General features: G+C 41.8%; 1 protein-coding gene across 1 annotated transcript; it reads right to left on the bottom strand.

Moving 5' to 3' along the window:
* Positions 1-5,122: 5,122 nt before the first annotated feature.
* Positions 5,123-24,669, bottom strand: hyal6 (hyaluronoglucosaminidase 6). The gene is made up of 5 exons (XM_007898555.2): positions 24,572-24,669; positions 24,207-24,315; positions 11,898-12,874; positions 8,472-8,561; positions 5,123-6,041 (listed from the first exon to the last, which is right to left on the bottom strand). The coding sequence occupies exons 2-5, from the start codon at positions 24,268-24,270 to the stop codon at positions 5,598-5,600; spliced, it is 1,575 nt and encodes a 524-aa protein (XP_007896746.1). The 5' UTR covers positions 24,271-24,315; positions 24,572-24,669; the 3' UTR covers positions 5,123-5,597.
* Between the last annotated feature and the right edge of the window lie 2,014 nt (positions 24,670-26,683).

The raw sequence follows: 26,683 nt of genomic DNA on the forward strand, positions 1-26,683 counted from the left end.
CTCTTCATCAGGTATTGGAGAGTGTCCCAATTCAGCTGCTTATGAATCATTCACGAATGTCCTTGGAAGCATGATGCCTCTCTATGGATCATTGATATTTTCTGCTGCAGCCCTGAAAGAATGCTGAGTGCAATAAAATATTGCAGCAGGAGATATTCTTTAGCATATGTATCTGTAGAAATCGTTTACAAACTTCTCCCTCTCGCCAAGTTGGTAAAGACACTGCGGTGCAGACCATTGGCTCAAATATAAGTTAGCTGATTGCAGCTGAAATGCTACCATTGGCCTTGGTATCTCTGGGTTATGAAAGGAAAAAAATAAGCCAGGGATCCTGAACTTGATCTCTGTCCAGAGATCTTCAGCTGAAAGTATACGTGAATGTCAGGAGAGCAGAGTATTAGACTTGATTTTGATGCACCCTGTGGGCAATTGGGAAATCACTGTCAAAGATACACACGTAAAGAATGGGCAATTGGGCAACATACCAGATGTCAACCTGCACCAGTAGAAGGAAATGAGTGAAGTGAAAAGAATACTTAGCGAATTTTAAAACAAGCTTTATTTCTACACAAATTGTAAAGCTGCTATACTGCAATATCCTTTTTAACTGTGTTAATGAAATGGAACAGTTTAATACAAGCCCAGTTTAGCTCCAGCTCCAGTAATCTCAAGCTAGCACATTGTATGTTCGTCAACCTAGTTATATTTTGCTTGTGAACACAAATTCATCAACATGCAAATATCACAAGCAATGTTTGAACAACAATAACTTGCATTAATAAGCACCCTTGATTTATGGCAAGGTCTTGAAGGATATTATAAGACAGGATTGAATATCGAGCATGAGTTAGGGGAGCTTGGGAGACCTCAGGAGGACATCCAAAGGTGCTTTACAATCCTATCTTGAGCTGGTGCTCGGAACTGAGGGGTTGGGGAGTTGAAAGATGACTGAAACACAGAAAGATGACTGAAACAGGTATGAGCAGGAAGGACATATAACCCTTCACGTCACCCTCTCCCTTGCCTCCTTCCAAGTCTGTCTCAAGACCTTCCTCTTTGACCATGCCTTTGGTCATCTCTCACCTCCAAACCCCTTGCCCTCCACCCCCTCTTGATTCCAAAATTTCGGTGCAAACCCTTGATTGTCTATTACCTTGGGAGTTACTTCCGATGTGAAAGGTGCTATATAAATGCAATTCTTTGTTGTTGTTATAGGAACTGAAGGCAGTCATTGAGAGTGGCACAGAAACAGGGTCACCAGTAAGCCTGGGTTAGCTGAGTGGAGGGAGCGAATACAGGAGTTGGATAGCAGATCGGATACATAAAAGGGTGCCAGGGAGTGGATATATTTGTAGGTGATGGTGAGAACCTTAAAATTGATCCGCTGTGAGACAGGGAATGAGCAGAGGCTGACAAGAACTCGGCTGATTGGCGTTCAGAGTTTAGTCTGGGTGCCGAAATTTTTAATGTAAACAGGCCCCTCCAAAAATGATTCTTTCTTTTAGAGACATTGTTCCAAAATATAAGTTTTTTCAGATTTATTTATGACACGGTTATTGGTCCCTCAGCAGTGTTCTCATTCACCCAGTTTTACAATTTGGTATTTTTCCATGTTTAAAGCCAATATCCTTTGTTGGTCTTATTCCCAAATGTAAAATGTAATGCAGCACCAAAAAATGGCTTTGGGCATTACTTTTCAAGTTCTGCGTCTCCTATGAAAAACCCATTTCCCTGGCGGATTGTCTTTCTAAAAATTATCTTTCTAAAGATTTTAAACTGTTAATCTCTTGTCTCTTTGATGCAATGAGCATCAATTCTGTTGATTGTTTCCACTGCAGTGTATGAAATTTCCTTAAGTTAAAATCCCCCAAATAAAATTGTTCATCAACAACAACAGCATTACATTTGTGTAGCGCCTTTCATGTCAGGAGGATGTCCCAAGGCACTGAACAGTCAGTGTGTCGGACCCGAGCTGGAGGTCGGGATTTGGGAGGGAGGAGGGCAGGGGGGAAGGAGGGTGATCAAAAGCATGGTTGAAGGGTAGGGTCTTCAGATGGGTCTTGAAGGAGGCATGGGAGTGGACGAGATGGAGGGACTGCGGGATGGAGTTCCAGAGGATGGGGGCAGAGAGGCTGAAGGCCCTCCCACCAATGGTGGGGCGGGCGAGACGGGGGATGTGAAGCAGGCCGGAGCCCGCTGAGCGGAGGAAGCGGGCAGGTTGGTAGGGCGTTAGGAGGTTGCAGAGTTAGGGGGGAGCAAGGCCATGAAGGACTTTGAAGGTGAGGATCAGGATCTGAACTGTATCGTCTGTGTAATGGGAAGCCAGTGGAGTTGGGCGAGGATGGGGGTGATAGGGTCATGGAGCCTGGTGTGAAAGAGGGCACGGGCTGCAGAGTTCTGAATGATTCACAGCCTATCAATGGGCTATGAGGGTTTCAGCGGCCTGCAGTGTGAGGCAGTGGCGGAGCTGGGGAATTTTGCAGAGGTGGGGGAAGGAAGAGCGGGTCATGGCACAGATGGATTATTATTATTATCATTATGGCATGGATGTGGGGTAGAAAGGATAGTTGAGGGTCAAACAAGATGCCAAGGTTCCGGACTGGCTTAGTAATGTGCATCCATGGATGGTGATGCTGTCAGCACCTGAGGTGAAGAGGCGCTGACGGGAACCAATCAGGAGAGCCTTGGTTTTGTTGACGTTCAAATGTAGAAAGTTAGCCCTCATCCAGGACTTGATGTCTGACAGACATTCTGTCAGGACAGCAGGGGTGCTGGAGGCAGAGAGAAAAGAGTTGGGCATCATCTGCATTCATGCGGAAGTTGACCCCATGTCTGCGGATGATGCCAGCAAGAGAGAGCATATAGATATTGAAAAGAAGGGGACCAAGGACAGAGCCCTGAGGAACCCAGCACGAGATGGTGCGGTGGCTAGAGGAGCCGTTTGTGGAGATGAAGTGGAGACGGTGTGACGTTCAACTGAAGAAAGTTAGCTCTCATCCAGGACTTGATATCCGACAGACATTCTGTCAGGACAGCAGTGAGCCTGGAGTTGGGTGTCAATCACGAATTATGTCACCAAGAGGGAGTATATAGATATCGAAGAGGTCAGAGCCCTGAGGAACACCGCACGAGACGGTGCAGGGTCTAGAGGAGAAACCGTTTGTTGAGATGTTTGTGGGACATTGTTTCTCACTGTTTGTGGGACATTGCTGTGGGCAAATTAGCTGCTGGCTTCACCACATTTTACAGTAAATCTTCTGGAGCACTTTGAGACAACCTCTCGAAAGGTGTTGCAGTAAACTCTTGAAAATGCACTAAGAATTAGTCTTTTTACTGAATATGAACAGTTTGGAGGTGCTCTTCCGTGACTGAGTACTTTGGGAGCTTGGAGGAATGGCTGTGCTCAGCTTTCGCCTCCCAGCTCCCTTTCAAGAAGTGAGTTGTAGATTGATTCGGGGCCAGAGGGATGAGGTGGATCTGAGTTCCCTCTAGCCCTAGCCTATGAGCATACACAGTCATACACTGTACAGTTAGCCCCTTGAGAGGCTTGTTATTATTACTACGAGTGTCAGGCCGAGGAATGGCACATTACAGTAGCATTTGGACCTTAGTATGAAAGCTTTGCTTCATGACAATGTCATTGGTGAAATCTTTGTTTTAATGTGCTTGAACAACTTATGAGTGCTTTAACAACATTATGTTTGCTATCAACACAAAAATGATGGAAAACAACGCTTTGATTAAAATTTTTCAGCAGATGTGGTGTAAGAGCTGGTGTTAAAAATTTCAGTCACTGCAGTAGTGCACATGAATTGTCATAAACCATCTCATGTTGAGCAGAGCTCTGGTCTGCTTGACATGTTGCTAAGTAATTTTTGTCTGCATCTTGTAAATACCAAGCTGTCTGCTGCAGAATAAACACTCTGAAATGGAAATCAATACAGTATTTATATTTGAATATTAAATGCAGTAATAATCCTTGCATATTCAACTCTGGTTTAATTTGTAACAACCACTTAAGTCCTTGAAAACAAAAACAGAAGTCGCTGGGAACACTCAGCAGGTCAGGCAGCATCTATGGAGAAAGGAAAGTGAGTCAACGTTTCGGGTCCACGACCCTTCGTCGGAACTGGGGCATGTTGGGAGGGAGAGGCTTTTAAGGGCTAACAAAATCTAAGAAAAAAAGAAATCTAAGAAAAAAAGTCCTTGTGCTGTCAATATCCCAGCCGCATTTACTTATGTATTTATGTATATGCCTAACTCATCGCCCAGATAACTCATCATTGAGCAGTTTTCCCTTGAAGCCATGAGCATCCCAGGTAAATGTGTTAGGTAAACACACTAAGAATCATTGTGGCATTGGTAAATGTGCTAGGAGTCTATAGGGAGTCTACATGCGTGGGCCCCCGGAATTTGGCAATGCATTTGCAGTAACTACAGTTAAATTCACTTAGAATGGGCCGCTGAAAAGTGTGGCTGCACACCGACAGGGCTAAAAACGAGAAGCCACTGGTTGTGTTAAGAAAGGTGGTTGCTGAATAGAGGTGGTTGATTATGAAAATTCGATCAGGACTGTTCTAGGGAGATTGTTGAATAGAAGTGGTTGGTTGAATAGGTTTGAGTGTATTCCTTTACACAAAGGATCATAAGAATATTGAAATGTTTTGTCACCAAAGATGAAGGATAACTAGTGGTGAGGTCGCAGATGGAATGACAATGGAAGGTGGTGAGAGTCAATCTGACTGGGAGCATAAAGAAACTGGTCTTATATACTGTATATTCTTGCACTGCCTTCCAAAAATTATGTACTGGAGTAAAAAGAACATTCTATAAAATCAACTGGGGTGAAATTCCATCTGGTTCTAGATTTACTCTGTTTGCGTTGCATTTTAGAGTATCCAGCTTTTAGCATTTTAAAAAAAACATACAGCCTTAGTTTTGAAGAATGGTTATTTGAATTAGGTAGCAAAAAATTCTACTGGATCATATTGAGATGAGTGCATCCAGAGATCTGATTTGTGACGAAGAATATCAACAAAAGGTAGGGAAATGGAAATGAAAATGTTACCATAGATTTAAGGATAGATCAGGCTCAATGGCCAATTCTCACGAACAGCCAAGGTGAGGATTAAAAATATGGATTTATTCAATATAATCAATACGTCTACAATAAGGTGGTTACAATCTCAAACACAGAAGGGGAAAAGTGAACAGGCAGTTTTGCATTTAACTATTTATCCACATGGCAATAGATAGTGTCACCAGTTCCAAGAATTGGAAATTAGGTTCTTAGTTGGAGGTGGGGCTGAAAGATAGTGAGCAATGATATTTAGAAGATAAGTTTAGCCAGAAGGTCTGGTAGACTCCCATGTACAAACTATGGTTCTACGGTTTCTAAAAGGTAATGTTAGTTTTTAATATACTTATAATGAAAGCTCGGCTACAGGTCACTAACTGAGTTAGTAGTGCTGCACTGATTATAAACAACAAGTAAAATAATACCCCTCTTACATCCCTATAATGCAACTAAGAGCAAAGCCACTTTAAAGGAATATAAGTTAGTTTGAGAGTGGAAAGAAAAAAAATCACTGGAAGGGCTAGAAATTAAGGTTTTGAACAACCAATAGAAAAGCAACAAGAGTGAAAAGCAGAAGTGGCAGGGGTGGTGCTGAGCTGGCCTTCTCGCTCAGGCTGATGTCAGACTTGACTGCAGAAGGATCCTCAGGCAGTGGCACCTCACAGGCAATCCCAGTCCAGCCCTGGTAACACTGACACGCAAAACTTTGTTTCAAAGCTTTCATGTCCTCAGATTGAAGTTTCCCTTGCACATAGAACCTGGGATGCACTCCGTCAGCATTGGTTCTGATTTCAAAAGTGCTGGGGCTTAAATGAAGGAAGACCCTGGAGTCACTGATCTTCCTCACACACCTCCCGTGATTTTCACACAGGGTTTTGCTGCACAGCTTTGTGGCTGTTGTGACATTAACCACGTAGTGTCCCAGAGGGCCATCAATGTACTTCTTCACTTTTAAGCAGTGATTCTGTAAAGCAGAGAGGTTACTTTTATTTATTTATTGGAGTCCAGTAGCTTAGTGTTTAGAGCATTCGCCTCGCAGTGAGAGGACCTGGATTTGATTCCCAGGCAAGGCGAAACATTGGTCAAGTTTCCTTACTCCACATGCCTCTGTTTAACTAGTAGTAAGTTAAAAACACAGTTGTTAGTCAATTGGCAGATCACTTTTCCGGGGGCAATAATCCTTTCAAAAAAAAAAATAATAATAATAATAATTTGGTCACTCAATTCACGACTTATTTCGTACAGATACAGTAAAAGATTTTTCCTAATACTGCTAATGCGGTAACAAGGAGAAACAAAATCAGGATTGTCACCAGAAGAGTTAAGGAGCAAGTTCGAAGAAATTCAAGCAGGGTTAGATTTATAACATGATTTGCCATAAGTGGCAACTGAGGCTGCAACTTTTAAAGGGAATGGGATAAATGTTTGAAGAGAAACAATTAGGGAGAAAGATCAGGGAATTTGGATTGAAGGACAATAGTAAATTGTAAATTACAATCCACTTGTAAATTGGATCAGAGCTACGGAGAGTGCAGCATAGTTACAGGGATGATACCAGAGATAATGAAAGGACATAGCTATGAGAGGCTGGAGAGGTTGAGACTCATTCAGAACAGATAAGGTTCAGGTTTGACGTGATCAAATTACTTAAAATAACAAAAAGAGCTTGAAAGAATTAATCGCGAAATACTCTTTCAACTGGATGAGATTAGAGAATAAAAGGGAATGAATTCAAGTTTGCAAATCGATGAGTAAAATGAGAGATTGGGAAGCGTTTCTCCCAGAGGGTTATCAAGATATGGAATGATTTTACAGGAGTGACTGTTAAAGCAAAGTCGATTGGGGCATTCAGAAGCCAATCGGCAAGTACATGGTGAGGAGGTTATGGGAAAAGAACAGCAAAACGTAATTAGAATGGACAGGTCTTTGGAGGAGGAAACAGCAATACGAAAGAACACAACTTCCTGCTGGGTTGTACTTCTCACAACTTTGTACAACAACTTGAATTTATATGGAGCCCGTCACGTAACTTTTGGGAGCGCTTAACAGCTTGATGCTGAGCCTGGGAGAGGAGACCGCCAGCATGGTTAAAGAGGAAAATCTTCAGGTGCAATCTGAAGACTGGCAAGGAGTGGACAAAGCAAAGGGATTGAGGCAGGAAGATCTGAAGTTTCACTCGTGGCGCGTTGAAGATGAGGAACGTGCAGAAGGCCAAAGCCAGCCGAGAGAAGGGGCGGATAAGAGTGGGTGTAATAAGGTTCAAAGAGGTGGGATAGAGCAAAGGCATGAAGCGATTTGTAACAGAGTGTGAGGATTCTGAAACAATCCATTCTACAATAGGGAGCCAGGCAAGGACTGTTGTGAATCCAGCGCCTTGGGATGTCCTCCCGACATGAAAGGCACTATATACATGTAATTTTTTTGTTGTTGTTGAATTGGGTGTGCAGTTTGATTATAGGTGAGGATAAGGGCAGCGGAGTTTTGAATCAACTGGATATTATTAGTGGTCAAGCTGGGGAGACTATTGGAAAATTCAAAGCGGGAGGTGATCAAAGCACAGATAAGGGTTTCAGCTACATTGACTGTGAGGTATACAACAACAACAAAATTATACTTGTTATAGTGCCTTTCACATTAGGAGGACATCCCAAGGAGCTGGAGGAGGCGGGGAATATGGAAGAGGTGGAAGAAAGGAGTCCCAGTCAAGGACTGTGATGTGGGGCAAGAAGGACAACCGGGCATCGAACCTGATGTTCAGGTTTCACTAGTTCAGTGAGTCTTGAGGAGCAAGCTGAGGAGGTTAAGGAGGTTGGAGTCATAGATGAGAAGATGGTTCTACAGGGGAGCTAACAGCAGTCTCAGCTCAATTTACTAAATGGCTTTAACTTTTGCTCTGACGTTTATGATTCTAACACAAAACCCTACCACTGACATCAACCCAATATTCCAGTGAAATATTCAGAGATTTGTCATCCTGGCAAATCAAGTATAAGAATAAATAATAATTCTTGCATTTGATGTAGCATGTTGGCAAGATGTCTCAAATTGCTTCACAAAATGTTTCTGAGAAGCACAGAGGCTGTGTATTTGTCGGCCAACACAGAAGTCAATATCCCACAAACAGCCATGAAGTGAGTGACCAATTTTATTTGGAGGATTGTTGGCAGGTTACTGGGTTAATCCCTTCTCATTCCTGGTTGTGCGATCTGAATAGGCACAGATGGGACCTCAGTTTAACGTCTCATCTGAAGCACAGCATCTCCAATCATGGAAGCGACTCCATCACTGTCCTGATGTGTCAGCAAAGACTGGGTTCAAAGTCCTGATGTGGGGCCTGAACTCAGGATCCACAAATATAAACTGTTTGAAAATTGAAGGATTAAAATAACTCTACCTTTGATCTTGCGTAATCAATGTTTCCCCAAAGCACAATGCCTGCAGCTCCCATGGCAGCGCTCTCACCAATTGTATGGACCAAATCAATCTGGAGAGGAACAGAATACCATGTTACAGTAAGTCTCGGAAGGAACAATAATAGTCAACAATCATTTAGCGCTTTTAGATTCTTTCCTGAGGATGTTCCTGAGAGAGATGAACAGTGAATCAATTAGCTCCAATTAAATCTGATTTTAAATAGAGATTCATAACTTTTTGGTCAGCCGAGTATCTCACATGTGCCATGCTACAAGATTATCCAAATCAGCCTGTGATTCTACATATATATGCTACTTACATATGGAAATTTCCCTTTGTCTGGGATGGAATGTGCACTTTCTCCTCTGAGGGATACACCCTGTTAATCTAATTCTGGAGAGTTTTAGGCACAACAGGGCAAGAGCCTAGACTTGGGGACTCCTGAGCATACATTACGGTACTGCTTGAGGTTTTTCAGCGCCTTGGGACGCCCTCTCGACTGAAAGGCAATTTTTTGTTGTTTTACCAGGTAATAACACTTAGCTTGCTATTTAGAATGATCTGGTAAGCTTCCCGCTGCTTGTCCAGCTACAAGCACTACCTGATTTTGCTTGCAGGGTCAACAAAAATGGGAAGAATCCCTACTACCAGTGACCCGTCTGGTCTTCCAAATCACACTGTTGAACTAGGCTGGCTGGTCTATCATCAGCAAGCCTGGAGTAGTGCAGATCTGTTCGGCACAGAAACTGGACTGGAGACCTCCAGAGAGAGCAGATTTGACTTTCCAAAATTAAATAGCCAAGCACATTACATTGAAGCCAGTTCAGCTCCCATGAGACCTCACCTCTCCCCTCTCTCCCCCACCCCCACCACCCGAGCATGCTCAACAGAAATATATCAACAATCTCACCAATTCCTATTTCAATTATAAAATAAACATTTAATTAATTCCAAATACTAAAAGGATACTATACATTTAAAAATATATGCACATAGATTTAAAATGTGATAAATGTAATAATTAACCCAGTCTTGTTTTGCAAAATTGAATTTTTTATAGAGATACAGCATACAATTTTTTTTGCAAAGATTGTTATCCCTGGAAAGTGATCTGCCAATTGACTAACAACGCGTTCCTACTTACTGCTAGGTAAACAGAGGCATTTGGCATAAGGAAATTTTCCCTGGACTGGGATTGAACCCAGGTCATCTCACTTGCAAAGCCAGTGCCCTAACCATTACACTATAGTGTATAAATAGGCAACCAGGTCTCTCTTCTTCTCTCTCACTCTCTATAAACCGTATGAAGGTTCACTAGATAAACCATTTCAGAATTTTGCTCAAAACTTGAGAAAAGCTTAGCTTAATAAACCATTCACTGAAGTTCAGATTGGGGCTTCAAAGGACTTATTCAATTCTAGTATGAATTTTTTTTAATGGTTTAACAGATTTCCATATAAAAAAATTGTCACAGGCTCGCTGTAGTAATGCAAGGGGTATTCTCTATGCACACCAGAAATGTCTCAAGGCAAAACGTCGTATTCCACAAAACTATATAGCAAAGGCCCTAAATTCTACCTATTTTTATCCTTACAAGATAATTGTCGTAAAATTTAAGATTGCACAGAATTGTAGAACAATCTCATTTAGGAAACTAGTTTATTTTAAGGACTGCAGAAAAGGGTTAAATCTTACAATGTCAGATTGCAATTTTAAAACATAAAACATCTCCCAAGTTGAGAAAGTACTGATAAGTCTGTAATAAATATTTTTAAAAATTAACACAAATCAATATAGAAACTGTGAGTCTGTGCATTTTGCAGCCAAAGGAATTCCCGTCTTGATGTTAACAATGGGCTAAACCCACAAGTTTGAGTGCTACCATATGGTCTTTCGAACTCAAAAGGAATGGGAAACTGTCGAGCAGTGAAGGAAGACAAATCACAAGCCAATGCCATGCTGATTGATGGGCGAACTTTCAATCAGTCCAGGAAAACAATATGTTGACCCTCCTTACAAGAGAAAACAATTAGATGACAAGCTGGAAACAAGAAAAGGCTTTGTGTTAGAGTCTTTGAGTTAAGCAATCCCCAAAACGAAAAGTTAGCCCAAGGCTCCATTCATTCCCACTGCTTCTAGTCACTTTGAAGGTTTATCCAAACCTTCAAAATGTTATTCAAACCGTGGATAATCACACACACAAAAACTAGGCTCCTTGTCAACTTTTTCTTAAGATCACAATAAATTGTTTTTAGCAATTGTAAAGTATTTAACAGCTAGTAATAATACAATAATAATCCTTGCATTTGATTATCCTTTATCATGTCATCCAGCCATGTCAAAGCACTTCACAGGATTTACTGTAAAGAGTACTGATTATTTACTTGGACAGCTTTAAGGAACAATGTACACCAACCAGCTTTACCAACTTAACAATAAAACAAAGTTTCCTGAAAAAATGTATTATAAAAGATTTTCCCTGTGTTTAACCTTTTTCAGATTGCTTTATTTGATGAAAGTTTTGGTAACTGATTGGCATCTGAGCGAACTTCCAGGGACACATCCCAGTGTATGTTATGTGCAGATATCAATCAAAAAGGCATGGTGCATTAAATTAGTGCCTTGGGACTTCCTCTCGACGTGAAAGGCGCTATACAAATTTAATCTTGTTGTTATTGTTAATTGATAACTGTTAAGATCCTGCTTCCCAGTGTTCTACACCTAGCGTTCTGTAAATATTTGACACCTTTTACCATGTTGGGCTTTGGTCGAGTGTGTCCTAGAAGCCACAGATATGGTATTAATCACTTGCCAATTTCATTTGTGGGAAGTTAATGTTCTAATGTTTTTAATGATGCAAAAGACTTTGTAAATAGTGAATCTTCCAGATACCTGCCTGGCTTTGTTTCAGCCTGACACTCTGGTTTAACAGAAGTCAGAAATGAGATTGGCATCTGAGCGAACTTCCAGGGACACATCCCAGTGTATGTTATGTGCAGGAGATCTCGTTATAAACTCTTGCAAATTTCACAAATTAGAGCCAATTGTTTCCACTGAATTAAATGACACCAAATGAATGTTTCATCTAATAACCGGACTCTTAATGTCATTCATTGTGAGAATGACATGTTGGCCCAGCACTTGGATGGGACGACCTCCCGACATGAAAGGCGCTATACAAATGTAATTTTGTTGTTGTTGTCGGAAACCGTCCCTTCTTGACTAACTTTTTGGTGAATTTGGGGACAAAGAACAGAAGAAATCATGTAGTGCAGAAGAACAAAACCATGCAGCTCACTAATCCTGCTAAAGCTCATGTACAGAAAATAATTTGGGGAAGATTGATATGGCAGAAAGCAGTTGTTTTGGTTATTGAATAGGTAACCTAGTTAACCTTGTTTCTTACCTTTGTGAGAACCTCAAACCGATAAGCATAAAATGGTCGTGCGTACACAAAGACAGGAAGATCGTAATCACTTCTGGCCATCGAGGCGATTCTCATTGCTTCTTTGACTCGGTAATGGACAAATTTCAATGCTTTTGGACTGGATTTGAGTTGACGTTCCAAGTAGATGGAGGGAAAGAGAGCAGTGCTTTCCCTCCACAGCCAGAGTAATTTGTCATTACGCTTATGCTCGATTTGAGGGCATTTTCCATTGTACTTATTTGGATGAGTCTTGTAGTTATGGTTGTAGCAGTCTGGGAAGAGATAGAATCCCCACAGTCCTTTGGGTCTAGTTTTTTCTGCTAAGTTCAACGTTGCATTCAAAAAATTCCGACCAGCATTTTCAAATTTCTTCTTGGCTTCTGATTTGATTTTCTTTTCTGTCCAATTGGGGTGAAGTGTCCTTTCGATTCCTATTGACTTTTTCCGATAGATATTTTTGTGGCCCCAGTTTCGAATCCACTGAGGTCTCCAATTCTCCCAATCAATGACCCCAAGGCCTCCGAAGTCTTTTCTCGGAATGGATTTCTCAATGTCGGATTTGGCTTTGTTCAAGTGGTCTTGAAGGCTTTTGTTCTGCGGGATGCCGCCATTAACTGGAGTTTTACTATCAGTGAAATATGGGTAATAGCCCAGCTGATTGTGATAGAATATGGTGATGTTTGAACCACTGAGGGTTTCATTTGAGTTGGAAGCTATATCGAAAATGCTGAGGTCCAGGTCCACCTTGTATCGAAGCCTGCATTGCTCTGTTGGGGCATTCCATACCACAATAAAGGGTTTGTATGGCAACACTGGCACTTTTGCTTGCTTAAATTCCTGGCCACAGGCTATCTGCAACACAATTAAAAGTGCAGTTGCTGATGACAGTTGCTTTGTGAACATCTTCCTTGGGATGCAAGTACTGCTCATTGTGCAGTTTCCATTTGCTGTGAACTCTGCAAGCAAAAGTAAACACAAGAGCTCCTTTATTCTGTTAAAAAAAGCTGAGAAGTAAGCAAATAAGCACTTCACAAACAATTACAACAACAACAAAATGAAATTTGTACAGTGCCTTTCATGCTGGAGGATGTCCCAAGGTCCTGGACAGTGTTTCGGACCCAAGCTGGGGGTCGGGATTGGGGTGGGTGGAGGGCAGGGTGGGAAGCAGGGTGATTGAAAGCATGGTCAAAGAGGAGGGTTTGAGATGGGTTTTGAAAGAGGCGAGGAGGGGGCAAGGCGGAGGGACTACGGGATGGAGTTCCAGAGGGTAGAGGCAGAGTGGCAGAAGGTCCACCCACCAATGGGGGCACGGGCAAGGCATGTGAAGCAGGCCAGAGACCACTGAGCGGAGGGAGCGAGCAGAATGGTAGGGCTTTAGAAGATTGCAGAGGTAGGAGGAGCAGGGTCATGGAGGCCTTTGAAGGTGAGGACCAGGATCTTGAACTGTATCCTTTGTGTAATGGGAAGCCAGTAGAATCAGGCGATGATGGGGGTGATAGGGTCACAGAGCCTGGTATGGGAGAGGACACGGGCTGCAGAGTTCTGGATAATCTGCAACTTATGGAGGAAGGAGTTGAGGAGGCCGACAAGCAGGAGTTTTCATAGTCAAGCCGCGATGTTATGAACGCGTGAATGAGGGTTTTGGCGACCTGCGTTGTGAGACAGTGGCGGAGCCGGTCGATGTTGCAGAAGTGGGGGAAGGCAGAGCAGGTCATGGCATGATGTGAGGTAGAAAGAATAGTTGAGGGTCAAACAAGACGCCAAGGTTCCGGACTGGCTTAGTAAAGTGGAGTGTGCAACCATGGATGGTGATGCTGTCAGTGCCTGAGGTGTGAGAGGCTGACAGGAACCAATCAGGAGAGCCTCGGACTTGTTGACATTCAACTGAAGAAAGTTAGCTCTCATCCAGGAATTGATGTCTGACAGACATTCTGTTAGGACAGCAGTGGTCCTGAATTACACTAGATTTAGATATACAACAACAAAAAATTACATTTGTATTACACCTTTTACGTCAGGAGGACGTCCCAAGGCACTGGACAGTCAGGAATCCGCACCTGAGCTGGTGGTTGGGATCAGGAGGGGTGGAGGGTGGGGGAGGGTAGGGGTAGGAGATGATTGAAGGCATGGTCTATGAGACAATATACAAGACAAAAATGATCCTTTTATCCCAAATCATCTTCAACTCAGGCTATCATTTCAATTCAGCTGATAATTTTCACCTAAGCCACTAGATGGAGCATTGAAGCAAAGTCTCTCCATGGACATCGAAAATAAAATCTCTTCTCATTAGTTAAGGTTAACCCAAAATTGTTTGTCCCAGACTGCACCCTCTGCTTGGCTGCAGAGTTGAAAGGCAGACAAGCAGTAGGGAGAACTTTTGGGTTATCAAATTCCTCATGGTGTGTTGGAGGCAGTATCCCTATTTTAATTTGCTGCTAATCTAAATGTTGGGGTGGGATTAAAATGGAATCTAGCATTCTATACCCATATGAAAAAACCTGAGTCAGAAGGATGTGGATTCAAGCCCCATCTCAGGATTTAGAATCACATGTTCAAAGATGACACTCCATGCAATGCAATGCAGGACGGTGCTGCATTGTCGGTGATGTCTTCCTTCAGATGAGACATTAAACCGAGGCCTGTTCAGATGGATGTTAAAGATTCCATGGCACTATTCGAAAAGAGAAAGGGAGTTTCTCCTGGCCAACAAATCCCTTCAAGTAATAAAATTGGTCTTTCACTCCATGGTTGTTTGTGGGATATTGCTGTATGCAAATTGGCTGCTGCGTTCGCCCATAAAATACAGTCAATCCACTTTACAGTATATCCTGTGAAGTGCTTTGAGATATCACAACAACGTGATGAGACCTTATATCAAATGCAAGGATTATTATCATTATTATCACGACATCAAGACAACTCAAAACACAATCCTGGCTCAGGTAGCTCACTTGCCTCTGACTCAGAAGTTTGTGAGAACAAGACCAACGGGTCTTTAAACACAGTCCAGGCTGACACGCCAAAGTAGATGTTTCGGTACATTCATTCATTTTTTGTCATTTATGGGACGTTACTCAATTTTGGCAAGACAGAGGCCCTCCTGCTTGGCTCCCAGCAGCCCCTCTCACATCAGCCGCTGACATTATAATCATTCATGGCTGCACCTCACCAAGCCAATCTGAAACCTAAGTGTCCTTTTCGACCTTCGGCTATCCTTCAAAACCCACATTCGTGTGATGACCCATTCCGCCTTTCCACACCTCTGCAACATTGCCCGCCTCTGTCACCCTTTCATTATGTCTCAGCTTGACTACACCAATTTCCTAACCCTCCACAAGCTGCAGATTAATCAGAATTCGGCAGCTCGTGTCCTCTCCCACACCAGACTCCAGTAACCTATCACCCCCGCTTTTGCCCAACTTCATTGGCTCCTCATTCCTCAGAGAATCGAGTACAAACCCTTGCTATTACCTTCCAGCCCTCCACGGTCTTGCTCTCCGACCTCATAACCCCAGATCAGCCTGTTCGCTCCCTTCACTCGGCGGACACTGGCCTGCTTCAGGTCCTCTTCACTTCCCGCACCACTATTGGCAGTCAAGTATTCAGTATCTCTGCCCCCACACTCTGGAATTTTACCCTGCAATCCCTCCACTTCACTCCCTCTCTTGCCTCCTTCAAGTCCTTCGGTCACCCTCCCACCCTCACCCCACTTCCCACTTCCCTCCTCCCATTTTGACCCCAACTCCGAGCTCAGGTCGAAAACCCCTGATTATCCAGCTCCCTGGGATGTCTTTCCAATATGAAGGGCGCTATACAAGGGTAATTTGTTGTTGTTGCTCTGTGCAAATTGGCTGCCACGTTTGCCTACAAAGACACATGTTACACAGGAAATACTGGGAAGAGCTATGAGACATCTCAATGTTAAAGGCTATATCAAATGCAAGGATTATTGTTATAATAATTTCTGTCAAGTATGTGAAACGTGCGAATTTTTGTTGGCATCAGTGGAAACAACCACGAGTTGACTAACAAACTATTAAGGTTACTGTTGGCCAAAATATCGGCAGAGACTCCCCTCTAATACTACCATGAGATTTTTGATATTTAGCTGAAAAGAAGCAATTCCTCAATGTCGCTGAATCTGATCTCAACTTTGTTTGGACTTGAGTCTCACAAAATAAGAAAAAAATGCCCCATTATAGCACTTTCTGTGCTTTTGAGAAAATGTGTAAGTCATGAATAGATGGCAAATGGATGTAAATGGCAAATTGTAAGCATTTCCCTACAAAATACAAGAAGCTACATTTTACAGTAAAATCCTGTGCAGTTCTTTGAGATATTCTCCTGACGTGAAAGGCGTTGTATCACGTGCAAGAATTAATTATTGTTATCGATAATAAATCCCAACGGTACTCAGATATATCTCAGGTCGATCTTCTGAAACTCCACCAACTTCTTGGCTGTTTGTGGGACAGTGTGGTACTTAAATTGGCTGGAGTATTCCTCTACAAATACACTACACTTTACAGAAAATCTTGTGAAACAGAGACATTTTGATGACGTGATAAGGTTCCATACCAAATGCAACAATAAGTAATGATATAATAAATCATTTTGATCTACAAATTTAAAAAAATGCTTTATGGCGTCCTTACAAACGATTGTCGCTCATTTTGATTGTAATTTTACTTTCCACTCTGAATAGTCCTCTCTGGTCTATAACTGGTCTATATAGAAATGGTTAGGTGGGAAATGCTCATACTTGGCTCTGCAGGAGACCACTGACTACTAGTGCTGAATATAATGATGATATAACAATAATCCCTGCATTTGAAGATATACATTACTCTTCTCAGCAGAGACCAGTGCCTTCTGCTGTTCATGTTAAATATTAATTGCTGCAAAATTATATATGTTGCCTTTCCATTTTCTTACTGTTCTGTAAAGACAATGGAACCTTTTATTTGTCAATACTTAAGGGACAACTCGTTGAGGACTGTATCCCACATTTCTTGGGAATAGAGTTATTTTGTGTGGTATTATTTGAGAGAATGGTTTCTTCTGTGACTCTTTCCACATGATCTTTAGCATCTTTCAAACCAAGTGAGTGAAATGGAACATTTGCATCTGAAATAACATTTCATACTGCAAATAAATGGATTAACCTTGTATCGGATCCAAAAGCAATATAGTTTTTAATTGCATTTGTTTGTCCATAAAAAAATCCTTCTTGGAACTTTTCAACCACCTAGGGTGAAATCAAATGTCCAAGGTTCATCCAAACCTCTCTGATGATCTTGTAATGCATCTCCCTCCAGGATCTTGTCTTTCCAATCTCCTGCAGTCTTCCACTTTTCTGGTCTTCTGTTTGTTCCTTACTCCTTCCATCCCACTAATATTAGCCAAACCTTCAGCCAACTCTGCCCGTTGTCTTCATCTTGCACTCTCTTTTCCCCATGTTACCTTCAAATTCTCTGAAGCACAAATCTTTTAGACTGTGCCTTTGGTCAATTCACTTTACAGTCTATTCTGTGAAGCACTTTGAGATGTTGAAAAGATGTGAAAAGCGCTATATCAAATGCAAGGATTATTATTATTATTTGGTCAACATCTTCATAGAGAGAGGCAGTGTGTCTGTGTGTATGAAAGGCAGAGTGTGTGAGAGTGCACATGCGTAAGTGTGTGTGTGAGAGAGAAAGATGTGAGAGTGCATGAGTGACATTGTGCATATAATAAACATTGTGCATTGGAGACATTGTTACTGTGTATGTGGTATAATGACACCATGCATCCTGTCTAAGTGCAATCCTTCTTTAGTTTTATTCCAACCTCAACCTAAACAATATTGGTGAAAGTTAGGGAAAAAAAGACCAGGTGCAAAATGTTAGCAAGACTAATCTTGTTCTCGTCCAACATCAACACAAACATGCTTCCAGCAGATCATTTCTGGAAAGTGGATTAAGAGTGGGAATCATTTTATTGTTCCCCAACCACTAAACTCAATTATAGTATCTCCACAGGCTGTCCTGGCTGAGAACAGCTAACCCAGCAGAGACAAGGGATTCAATCTGGGATGCTCTCAGTTTGTACGGAAATTAATTTATAACAAATATTTATTTTGGACAGGTTTATTATTTATGATGGAGGAAGCATGAATACAGTACACAAGGGTTTAAAAAATTCTGCAAGTGTCCAAATCCATTAACTCTTGGCAAAGTTTTATCAACTGAATGGTGACATTTGGGGCTTGAATACACAATCTTCTGTGCAGAGGCAAGGGTGCTACCAACCGAGCCAGGCTGATACCTAGCTTATAGAAACACAGGGATGAAATTTGTGAGACTTTGTGTCACGTTGTAGCATTCAACGTCATAAATTTACCCTCATAGAAAATTTCAACACAGGAGACCAAATGTCTTCCAGTCACAAGCACCTTCCAAGTAGGAAGTAGGAATTTCTCGATAACAACCAGAAGTAGGAATCCTGATTAATTTTCTCTTTCCTTCTCTGTCTAAAAACCTGCATCTTCAACCATGCCTACAGTCACTTCTCTCCATTTATCCTTGCTCAGATCCGAAACTGCCTCTGTGAAGTGTCCAACCCTGTGAGGTGCCTTGACTCACTTTACGTGAAGGGCACTACATACATGCAAGTTGGTGTTGTAAATTTCTATGGTTCTATAAGTTTAAATAATATAGTATAGTATTTATTATAATATAATTAATATTATCATATAATTATAATTAAAAGATTTAGTAATTATAATAATATAATTATCCTTGCATTTTATGGTATGCCTTAACAAGTTTCAAAAAACTTCACAGGATATACTGTCAAGTGGACTGACTGTTGCGTTCTGTGGGCAAAAGGTAAAGGGCTTTCTTTATCCAAATCTCTTTGTAATCTTGTGAAATATGCACAACACTTTTAAGCAGGATATCTGTCAGTGAGAGTTGGCTCTTTCTGCAACTTGTGGAAAAAGAATTTCCAGATCTCTCCTTACATATGTCCTAGGGCCTGAAATTCCACTTATAGACTTAATTGTAATAGCATTATATTAAAATTCAAGGTTATGAAGAAATGTGGGAAAAGTTGAAAATCAATCTTGATTTGAAAGCTGGAACTTTTAAAGAAGTGAAAAACAGCTTCCAAATTAAGCCTGAATTAAAAATGTAATTTCAGACCATAGCAGCTCACCTTCCCCCTCCCACTCTTCTGTGACCATTCCCACATCATCTTGGTCCAGATACACCTTTTCTCTTCCTGATCTGCCTCTTTTGTAGCAAATTCTTCCCCCGCCCCCTTTTTTGTTCTGCAGTATTAACACTTCTATTTCCCCTGCTTTGTTACAATCCACTCCTTTGTTTTGCATCATTAACATCTCTTTAACTCATCATCCCCTGTCCTGTACCCCATTTTCTCCTTTGTCTTCCTTGCCCTGCCTCCCCCTATCTGTTAGCCCTCAGAAGCCTCTCTCTCCCAACAAGCCCAGGTTCTGACGAATGGTCGTGGATCTGAAATGTTGACTCACTTTCCTTTCTCCATAGACGCTTCCTGACCCTGCTGAATGTTCCCAGTGACTTGTTTTTGTTTTCAGATTTTCAGCATCTACAGTATTTTGTGTGTTGTTTATGCTTCTCTGTTTTGCACAATCGAAAATGCTATACACTTCTGCAGATGTGAGACGTGATGTGAGCAAATTTGTTCCTGATTGTCCTGAACATCACAAGGCTTTCTTTACCAGCTCCATAAATGTTATTTAAAAAGATAGTGGTGATATGGGAATAAACTGGCCCCATGTGTGCACACAAAGTCACTGAGTTGCTCTACGCTAATGGTATGTCTTTTGTTCGCTTCATATTGGAAGATAAAAAGGGTCGAGATAACTTCAGCGTTTCGCTGTTTTTCATCATGGGTTGCCAATGTTCATCTCCACCAGCAAACTCAGAATGTAAAAGAGGAATGAATCAACTTCAGTTAGACATTGAATTTTCATTGCAATGTGGGTTTTCACCAGCTGCTCAGAATGACTTCTTGCATTCAAGTTTCGACCCATAAAGTGCTAAATCAAGTGGGAGGTGTATGCAAGTATAAACCTGCGCTTGATTTAGCACTTTGTGGGTGCCTTCGGTGATAAATTCCACACCTGCCTCACTTAACATCAAGAAGAGCAAGCTGGTTATACCTTATTGCTAAATGCTAAACTTATATAAGTTTGTATAAAGCTAATTTTAAGCACATCGGAAGGAGACTGCCATGCATTCAAAACAACGTTGAGCAAACAGTGAAAAGGTTTATCTGCTTTCTGTTTTAGGTATCCTTGAAGTTGAACCTTTGCACATGAAGCAATGATTTCCCAAAAAAATGTTCACATGGGAAAGGATAAAATCAGTTGTGGGAAAATAGTTCCAGTATAAGTGTTGATGGTACAGAGCCAATGGAAGGGAAATTCACCAAAATAGAGAACTGAGAAATGTTGTGCCAGAAACAAAACTTTCTGATGTGCTGGTTCTGAGAAGGGCATTATAATGTTGTTGTTTTCTAAGAAATTTCACAATGATAAACAACTCAAAATAACTAGAAAATATATCTACACAGAGCAAAAGTATTCTGGATTGCTCAACTACAACAAAACGTTCTTCAGCTCAACGTGCGAAAAACCGAGGCCCTCCTGATTGGCTCACGTCAGCGCCTCCGCACCTCAGGCGCTGACAGCATCAGCATCCAAGGCTGCACTCTCCACCTCTCAAAGCCAGTCAGGAACCTCTGCGTTTTGTTCGACCCTGAGCTGTACTTTCTCCCTCACATCCGCACCACAACTGGCACCGCCTTCCATCACCTGCGGAACATCGCCAGACTACGCCATTACCTCACCCCTCACGCTGCTGAAACCCTGGTCCACGCCTTTGTCACCTCAAGGCTGGACTATGGGAACTCTCTCCTCGCCGGCCTTCCCGCCACTACCCTCCACAAGCTGCAGGTCATTCAGAACTCTGCAGCTCGTGTACTGTCCCGCACCAGGCTTCGGGACCACATCATTCCCACCCTCGCTCGCCTCCACCGGCTCCCCATCCCCCAGAGGATTGATTTCAAGATCCTCATCCTCACCTACAAGGCCATTCACGGCCTTGCTCCCTCCTACCTCTCCGACCTACTATCCCCCTACCTACCTGCCCGTACCCTCCGTTCCTCTGGCTCTGGTCTGCTCCACGTCCCCCGCCCCAACCGCCCTACCATCGGTGGTCGGGCCTTCAGCCTCTCAGCCCCCAGGCTCTGGAACTCCATCCCCCAGTGCCTTCGCCGTCTCCTCCCTTTCCTCCTTCAAGGCCGGTCTCAAAACCTTTCTCTTTGACCGTGCCTTCAGCTCCCCTCTCGACTCTCTTCCCCCTCCTCGCTCCCTCCCTTCCCTCCCTCCCCTGACCATTTCCCCCTCCTTGCTCCCTCCCTTCCCTCCCCTCACCCTAACCATTTCCCCCCTGCTCGGGTCATGACCCAACTGTGCAGCGCCTTGGGACGTCCTCCTGATGTGAAAGGCGCTTTATAAATGGAATCCTGTTGTTGTTGTTGTTGTTAGATTAGTATAGTGCTTTGCACAGTGGGAGGAATTCCCAGTAGTAGACAGTCAGGAATTTGAACCTGAGCTAAGGGTTGGGATCAGGAGGAGTGGAGGGCAGGGGTAGGAGGTAACAGAAGGCAAGGTTGAAGAGGAGGGTCTTGAGATGGGCCTTGAGGCAAGTAAATGAGGGAGCAGGGCAAAGGGACTGTGGGATGGAGTTCCAAAGGGTGGGGGCAGAGAGGCTTAAGGCCTGACCGCTGATGGTGGGGCCAGTCAAGCAGGGAACATGGGAGCAGACAGGTCTATATGGATTTAGTAGGTCACAGAGGAAGTGAGGAGAAAGACGTGGAGGGCTTTGAAGACAAGGACGAGGATTTCAAACTTTATCCTTTGGGGAATGGGGAGCTAGTGGAGCAGGGCGAGGTTGGAGGTGATAGGGTCATGGACTTGGTGCAGGAGAGGACATGAGATGTAGAGTTCTGAATGGTCTGTAGTTTCTGGAAGGAAAAATTGGCAAGGCCGACAAGCAGGGAGTTAATATAGTCGAGCCTGGATGTGATGAATGCTAGTTGCGAATAAGGAGTGGAGCAGTAGAAAAAAGGTTTAACCCACAAGTCATTGTGATCATTTGAACCGCATAGAAAGAGTTGGGCACAGCTAGCCATTTTTAATTAAGCCAATTTTCTCCCCACCTCTCCTTAAGGTGCTGAATCTTTCTGGTGTATGGTTCAGGGTATGCTAGCAAGATTATTCAGTATCTTACCATTCCCTAGCAATGGTTTAGTACTTCAGTACTTTATCATTTTTCAAAATTATGGCTGCATTTAAAATAATTGTATATCTGGGTGTATAATTTGATACATATGGAATTTTAAGGAATAAATTGTTAAGTAGATTTGTGTTTGCACACGAATTCATTGGCTCGATCTATGAGCATTCCAATTAATAGCATGGGGTGAGGTTGTGGTCTCACAGGACCAGTATAATTAATAATAATATTTTTATTAATAATGATCCTGTCAATAATCTCACAAACATCACACTAGTCCATGGGTTCTCTGCTCCAATCCCATCTTCTCTGCTTCAGAGCAGGGTTCTAGTGAGTCAGAGTGACAAATTTCAGGTATCAGAAGACAGATTCTCAGATATCTTGTTGTGGAATTCTCTTGGAAACCCTCAAAGTGCCTTTTTAAAAATAGTTTTCTACAACTGTCCCTCACCAGGGTAGACCAGTACCTGAGTTTTTTAAGTATACAGACCCTAAGAAGCCGTGTGTTGCAACAAAATTAAATAAATCAAGTGTTAGCTTTTGTTTGACCGTAATTAATCGGGGGGTGGGAGGGGTGGGTGGGAGGGGGGGTGGAACATTGCTGCTGATGTCTCACCTTCACTCCTTTTATCAGTATTTCACTGCAATCCTTAAAGTGTCAGAACCTAATTTATTTGAAATACTCAAATGCATCAAAAGGATCATTATTAGTTCATCCAAATTAGTGAATACTGAATTTCAGTCTACTATTTAACACCCACATTTGCAGTTTGTGAACTTCAAAAGCAACGCACTGTATGAAGCTTCAAAACGTTTTACGGAAAGCGCAATGTAAGTCTAAGTGTTTGAAGCATAATGAAGCATTTTGATGCACTGTTTGTCTGTCATATTGACCACATAATGAGGGTTTCCTTTCGATATCAAAATTTGATTTGGATTTTCTTCTCTTCCCATCTAACATAGGAAAAACAGCCGATTGGCATGAATTATGACCAGAAGCAATTGCTATGACAGCCTGGTGCGTAATTCTACAAAACCTTGGAAGGGAAACTGCACGAATTAATGCCACAGAATCAAAAGCCTGAAAATCCTGGATCATTATATCAAAATTTAAGACCGTCCAGAGTTTTGGAAAATTCGTAAATTTATTCTTAAATAGGAAGTCTGTTTTCCATAGTTCTTAAAGTATAAAAGTCAAAGAAAAAGCTTCCAAACTAAGAATGGATTATAGATTTTCAAAAATTCAGTGCTACCTTAAACTTTAAGACAACGATTTAAAGGCTCATCCATGAGAATGTGGGGGCTCGGATGCATAGCAGATTAACTTAATGGGGTTAGTGAGGAAATCGGACACAGACTACCAAACTATGAGTGGCTTGGATGTAAACTTGCGTTAAACTGCTGCAAAATCAGATTCAATTATCTCAAGAAAAAACAGAACAACAACACATAAAAGACTTTCTGGTTGCACTCACTCGCATTTGCTTCTCATACCAACACAGGTATATTTTTAAAAATCAGGGAGGTACATTCCAATGATCCAAACAAGCTAAATTTCTCTCTCCCACTTTCCTTCTGAAAGTGCAGTTCAGAAGCCTCCAGATTTGGCATTCATTGTAACAATACAAACACAAAATGTGGGATATGGTCATAGTTTTGCACATCTCAATACACTGCCTGGACTCTGATGAGATTAAGAATGCACATTCAAACAGGTAATTGAAAATTGCAGTTTAAAGCGTCTGATGAGATATAATGACCTCAAAACCCCAAATACTGCAAATCTGAAAACAAAAACAGAAGTCTCTGGGAACACTCCATAGATGCTGCCTGACCTGCTCCCAGCGACTTGTTTTGTGGATAAAATTACCTCAACCTGACTTGGACAGTACAGTATAACCTCGCTCTTTTTAAAGTGAATTTTAAAAACATACCATTCAAAAATGTTCCTAGCTCTTACCTTTATCTTCAAGAAATGAGTGCCTGGAAGTTCTTTGTAAAGAAAGTGGTGCTTCAGGTTTCATGCGGTTACTCAAATATATTGTTGTGCTCCACCTTGTGGGAGTGTTCTGCAGAGTAAGCAAATAGATATTGTCAGCCCAAGTTTCAATCATTCAATCACCCCTGCCCTCAGTTATTTTTTAAAAAATCTTATTTTTGATTGAGTGAAAAACAAGAGTCTCAAAATTTGATATAAAAATAGCATTTGACAAACATTTTAGTGATAGATTCTACTGTGCAAATAATGTTGCTCACATGCTGTGTTCAGACCAAGTGATTTCACTTCATGTTGAAATGAAACAACTGTAATGTTCTGATATTCACCTCTGCCAGTTCTTGTTGTTGATAAAGTTGGGAATAGTTCTGTTTTTTCTGTTAGTTATGTATCCAGCTGAAGTTTAATTTCCTCTAGTGATTCTACTGCCAGGAACACAAAAACGATCAAGAAGAAAGATGTATCGTGGGTTATACATTGGACCATCTCAAAGTGCTTTACAGTGAAGTGATTTTTTTTGTTGTTTGCTGAAGAGAGAGATTGAAAGAACAGGACTGTTAAAAAAAAGTTAACTTTCTCTCAAATTACTTGCAACGATTTGCCCTTTTAATCTGCCCTTTAAACGGAGCAATCTGGAAAGAATGTAACAGTGAACAACTGGACTACTTTTCAGTATTACACCTGGAGACAACAAGGGCTGAATTTTTTCTGTGGATCAGTTTTAGGCTACTGCTGAATTGCGGAGCTATTTTCCACTTCTGGTGCTCAGTCTATAATCTAAAATACAGATCTTATTTTGCATTTATAATACTAAGATGCTGGTAGTGATTGGGGAAGAGTTGAGTGTCTGGTTTGGAAGTGAAATACAGCTGGATAGTGACTTTCTTAATATTTTGTTAACTTTCTCCTCACCTGAAGGCAGGGGCACTGCTGGGGTTTGGTCCAGGGGCATTGGCCCAAAAGGCCCTTCTTTGTACGAGTACACAGTTTGCATTGGCAGGCCATCAAACCAAGGGGACAACACAGTAAGCCCAATCCTGCCCCCACATATGCTCTGCATGCTAAAATTTGTGAAGATGAAAATTTGCAAGAGCGCTGCTTGGCTTTTTTGTCATCTGTATTTGTTGATGCTTTACATTTGCAAAGCTAAAAAAATTGGTGAAATTCGCGGAAAGAAAGCTTTTGAAATCCTGAATGCTGAGCAATTCATTGCTTTACTGAAGAGTTGTTGTACCCGAACACACCACACAAAAATCATAACAGTGATTAGCAATGGGATTGTTCTCCTTAGAGCAGAGATGGTTAATGGGAGACTTAATAGAATTGTTCAAAATTATGAGGAGTTTTGATAGAGTAGATTGGGAGAAACTGTTTTCACTGACAGTTGGGTCAGTAACCAGGGGACATAGATTTAAAATGATTGGAAAAAGAACCAGAGGGGAGATGAGGAGACATTTGTTTTACACAGAGAGTTGATACGGTCTGGAATGCACTGCCTGAAAAGATGGTGGAAACAGATTCAATAGCAACTTTCAAAAGGGAATTGGATAAGTACTTGAAAAATAAAAAATTGCAACAATATAGTGAAAGAGCGGGGGAGTGGGGCTGATCGGGTAGATCTTCTAAAGAGTTGGCACAGGCACAATGGGACGTCCCAAGGCACTGGATGGACAGAGTTTCGGACCCTAGCTCTCTCTCCTCTCTATTCCTTCATATATATATATATATATATATGTGTGTGGTGAAAAGCTGAGGCCTCAGTACAGACACTTGGGGAACACCACTTGTCATGTGCTGCCAATCAGAGAACGTTCCTTTTATCTCTACTCTCTGTTTCCTGCCTCCCAACTAATTACTAAGCCATGTTGCAAGGTTACTTCAAATTCCACATGCTTTTATTTTTGCTAATAATCTCTTGTGCGGAAGCTTATCAAATGCCTTCTATGTAGACAATATCCATAGATGTTCTCTTGTCTGCTATGTTAGTGACCTACTCAAAAAATTCAATTGGATTTGTCAGACATGACCTACTCTTCACAAATCCGTGAAGACTTTCTTTGTCATTCTTGTCATTCTTGTCCAAGTCCTCAGTCACTCTGTCCCTGATGAAAGATTCCAGTAATTTCCCCACAACTGAAGTTAAGCTGACAGGTCTGTAGTTCACTGGTTTCTCCCTCCATTCTTAAATAATGGAATGACATTTGCAATTTTCCAATCCAAGGGCACAATTCCTGAATATAGAGAGCTTCGGAAAATGATGACAAAACTTCTGCAATTTCCTGTCCTGCTTCTTTTAATACCCTGAGGTGGAATCCATCAGGTCCTGGAGATTTGTCTCTTTAGTCCCATTATTTTCTCCATTACCATTTTTTAATTTATATTAAATCAATTTAGTAATTCTCTTTGGCTTATTTTTAGGTTCCCTTTATACTGCTGGTATT

Source organism: Callorhinchus milii, unplaced genomic scaffold (genome assembly GCF_018977255.1).
Source record: "Callorhinchus milii isolate IMCB2004 unplaced genomic scaffold, IMCB_Cmil_1.0 Scaffold5, whole genome shotgun sequence".
In the NCBI taxonomy this organism is placed as follows: domain Eukaryota; kingdom Metazoa; phylum Chordata; class Chondrichthyes; order Chimaeriformes; family Callorhinchidae; genus Callorhinchus; species Callorhinchus milii.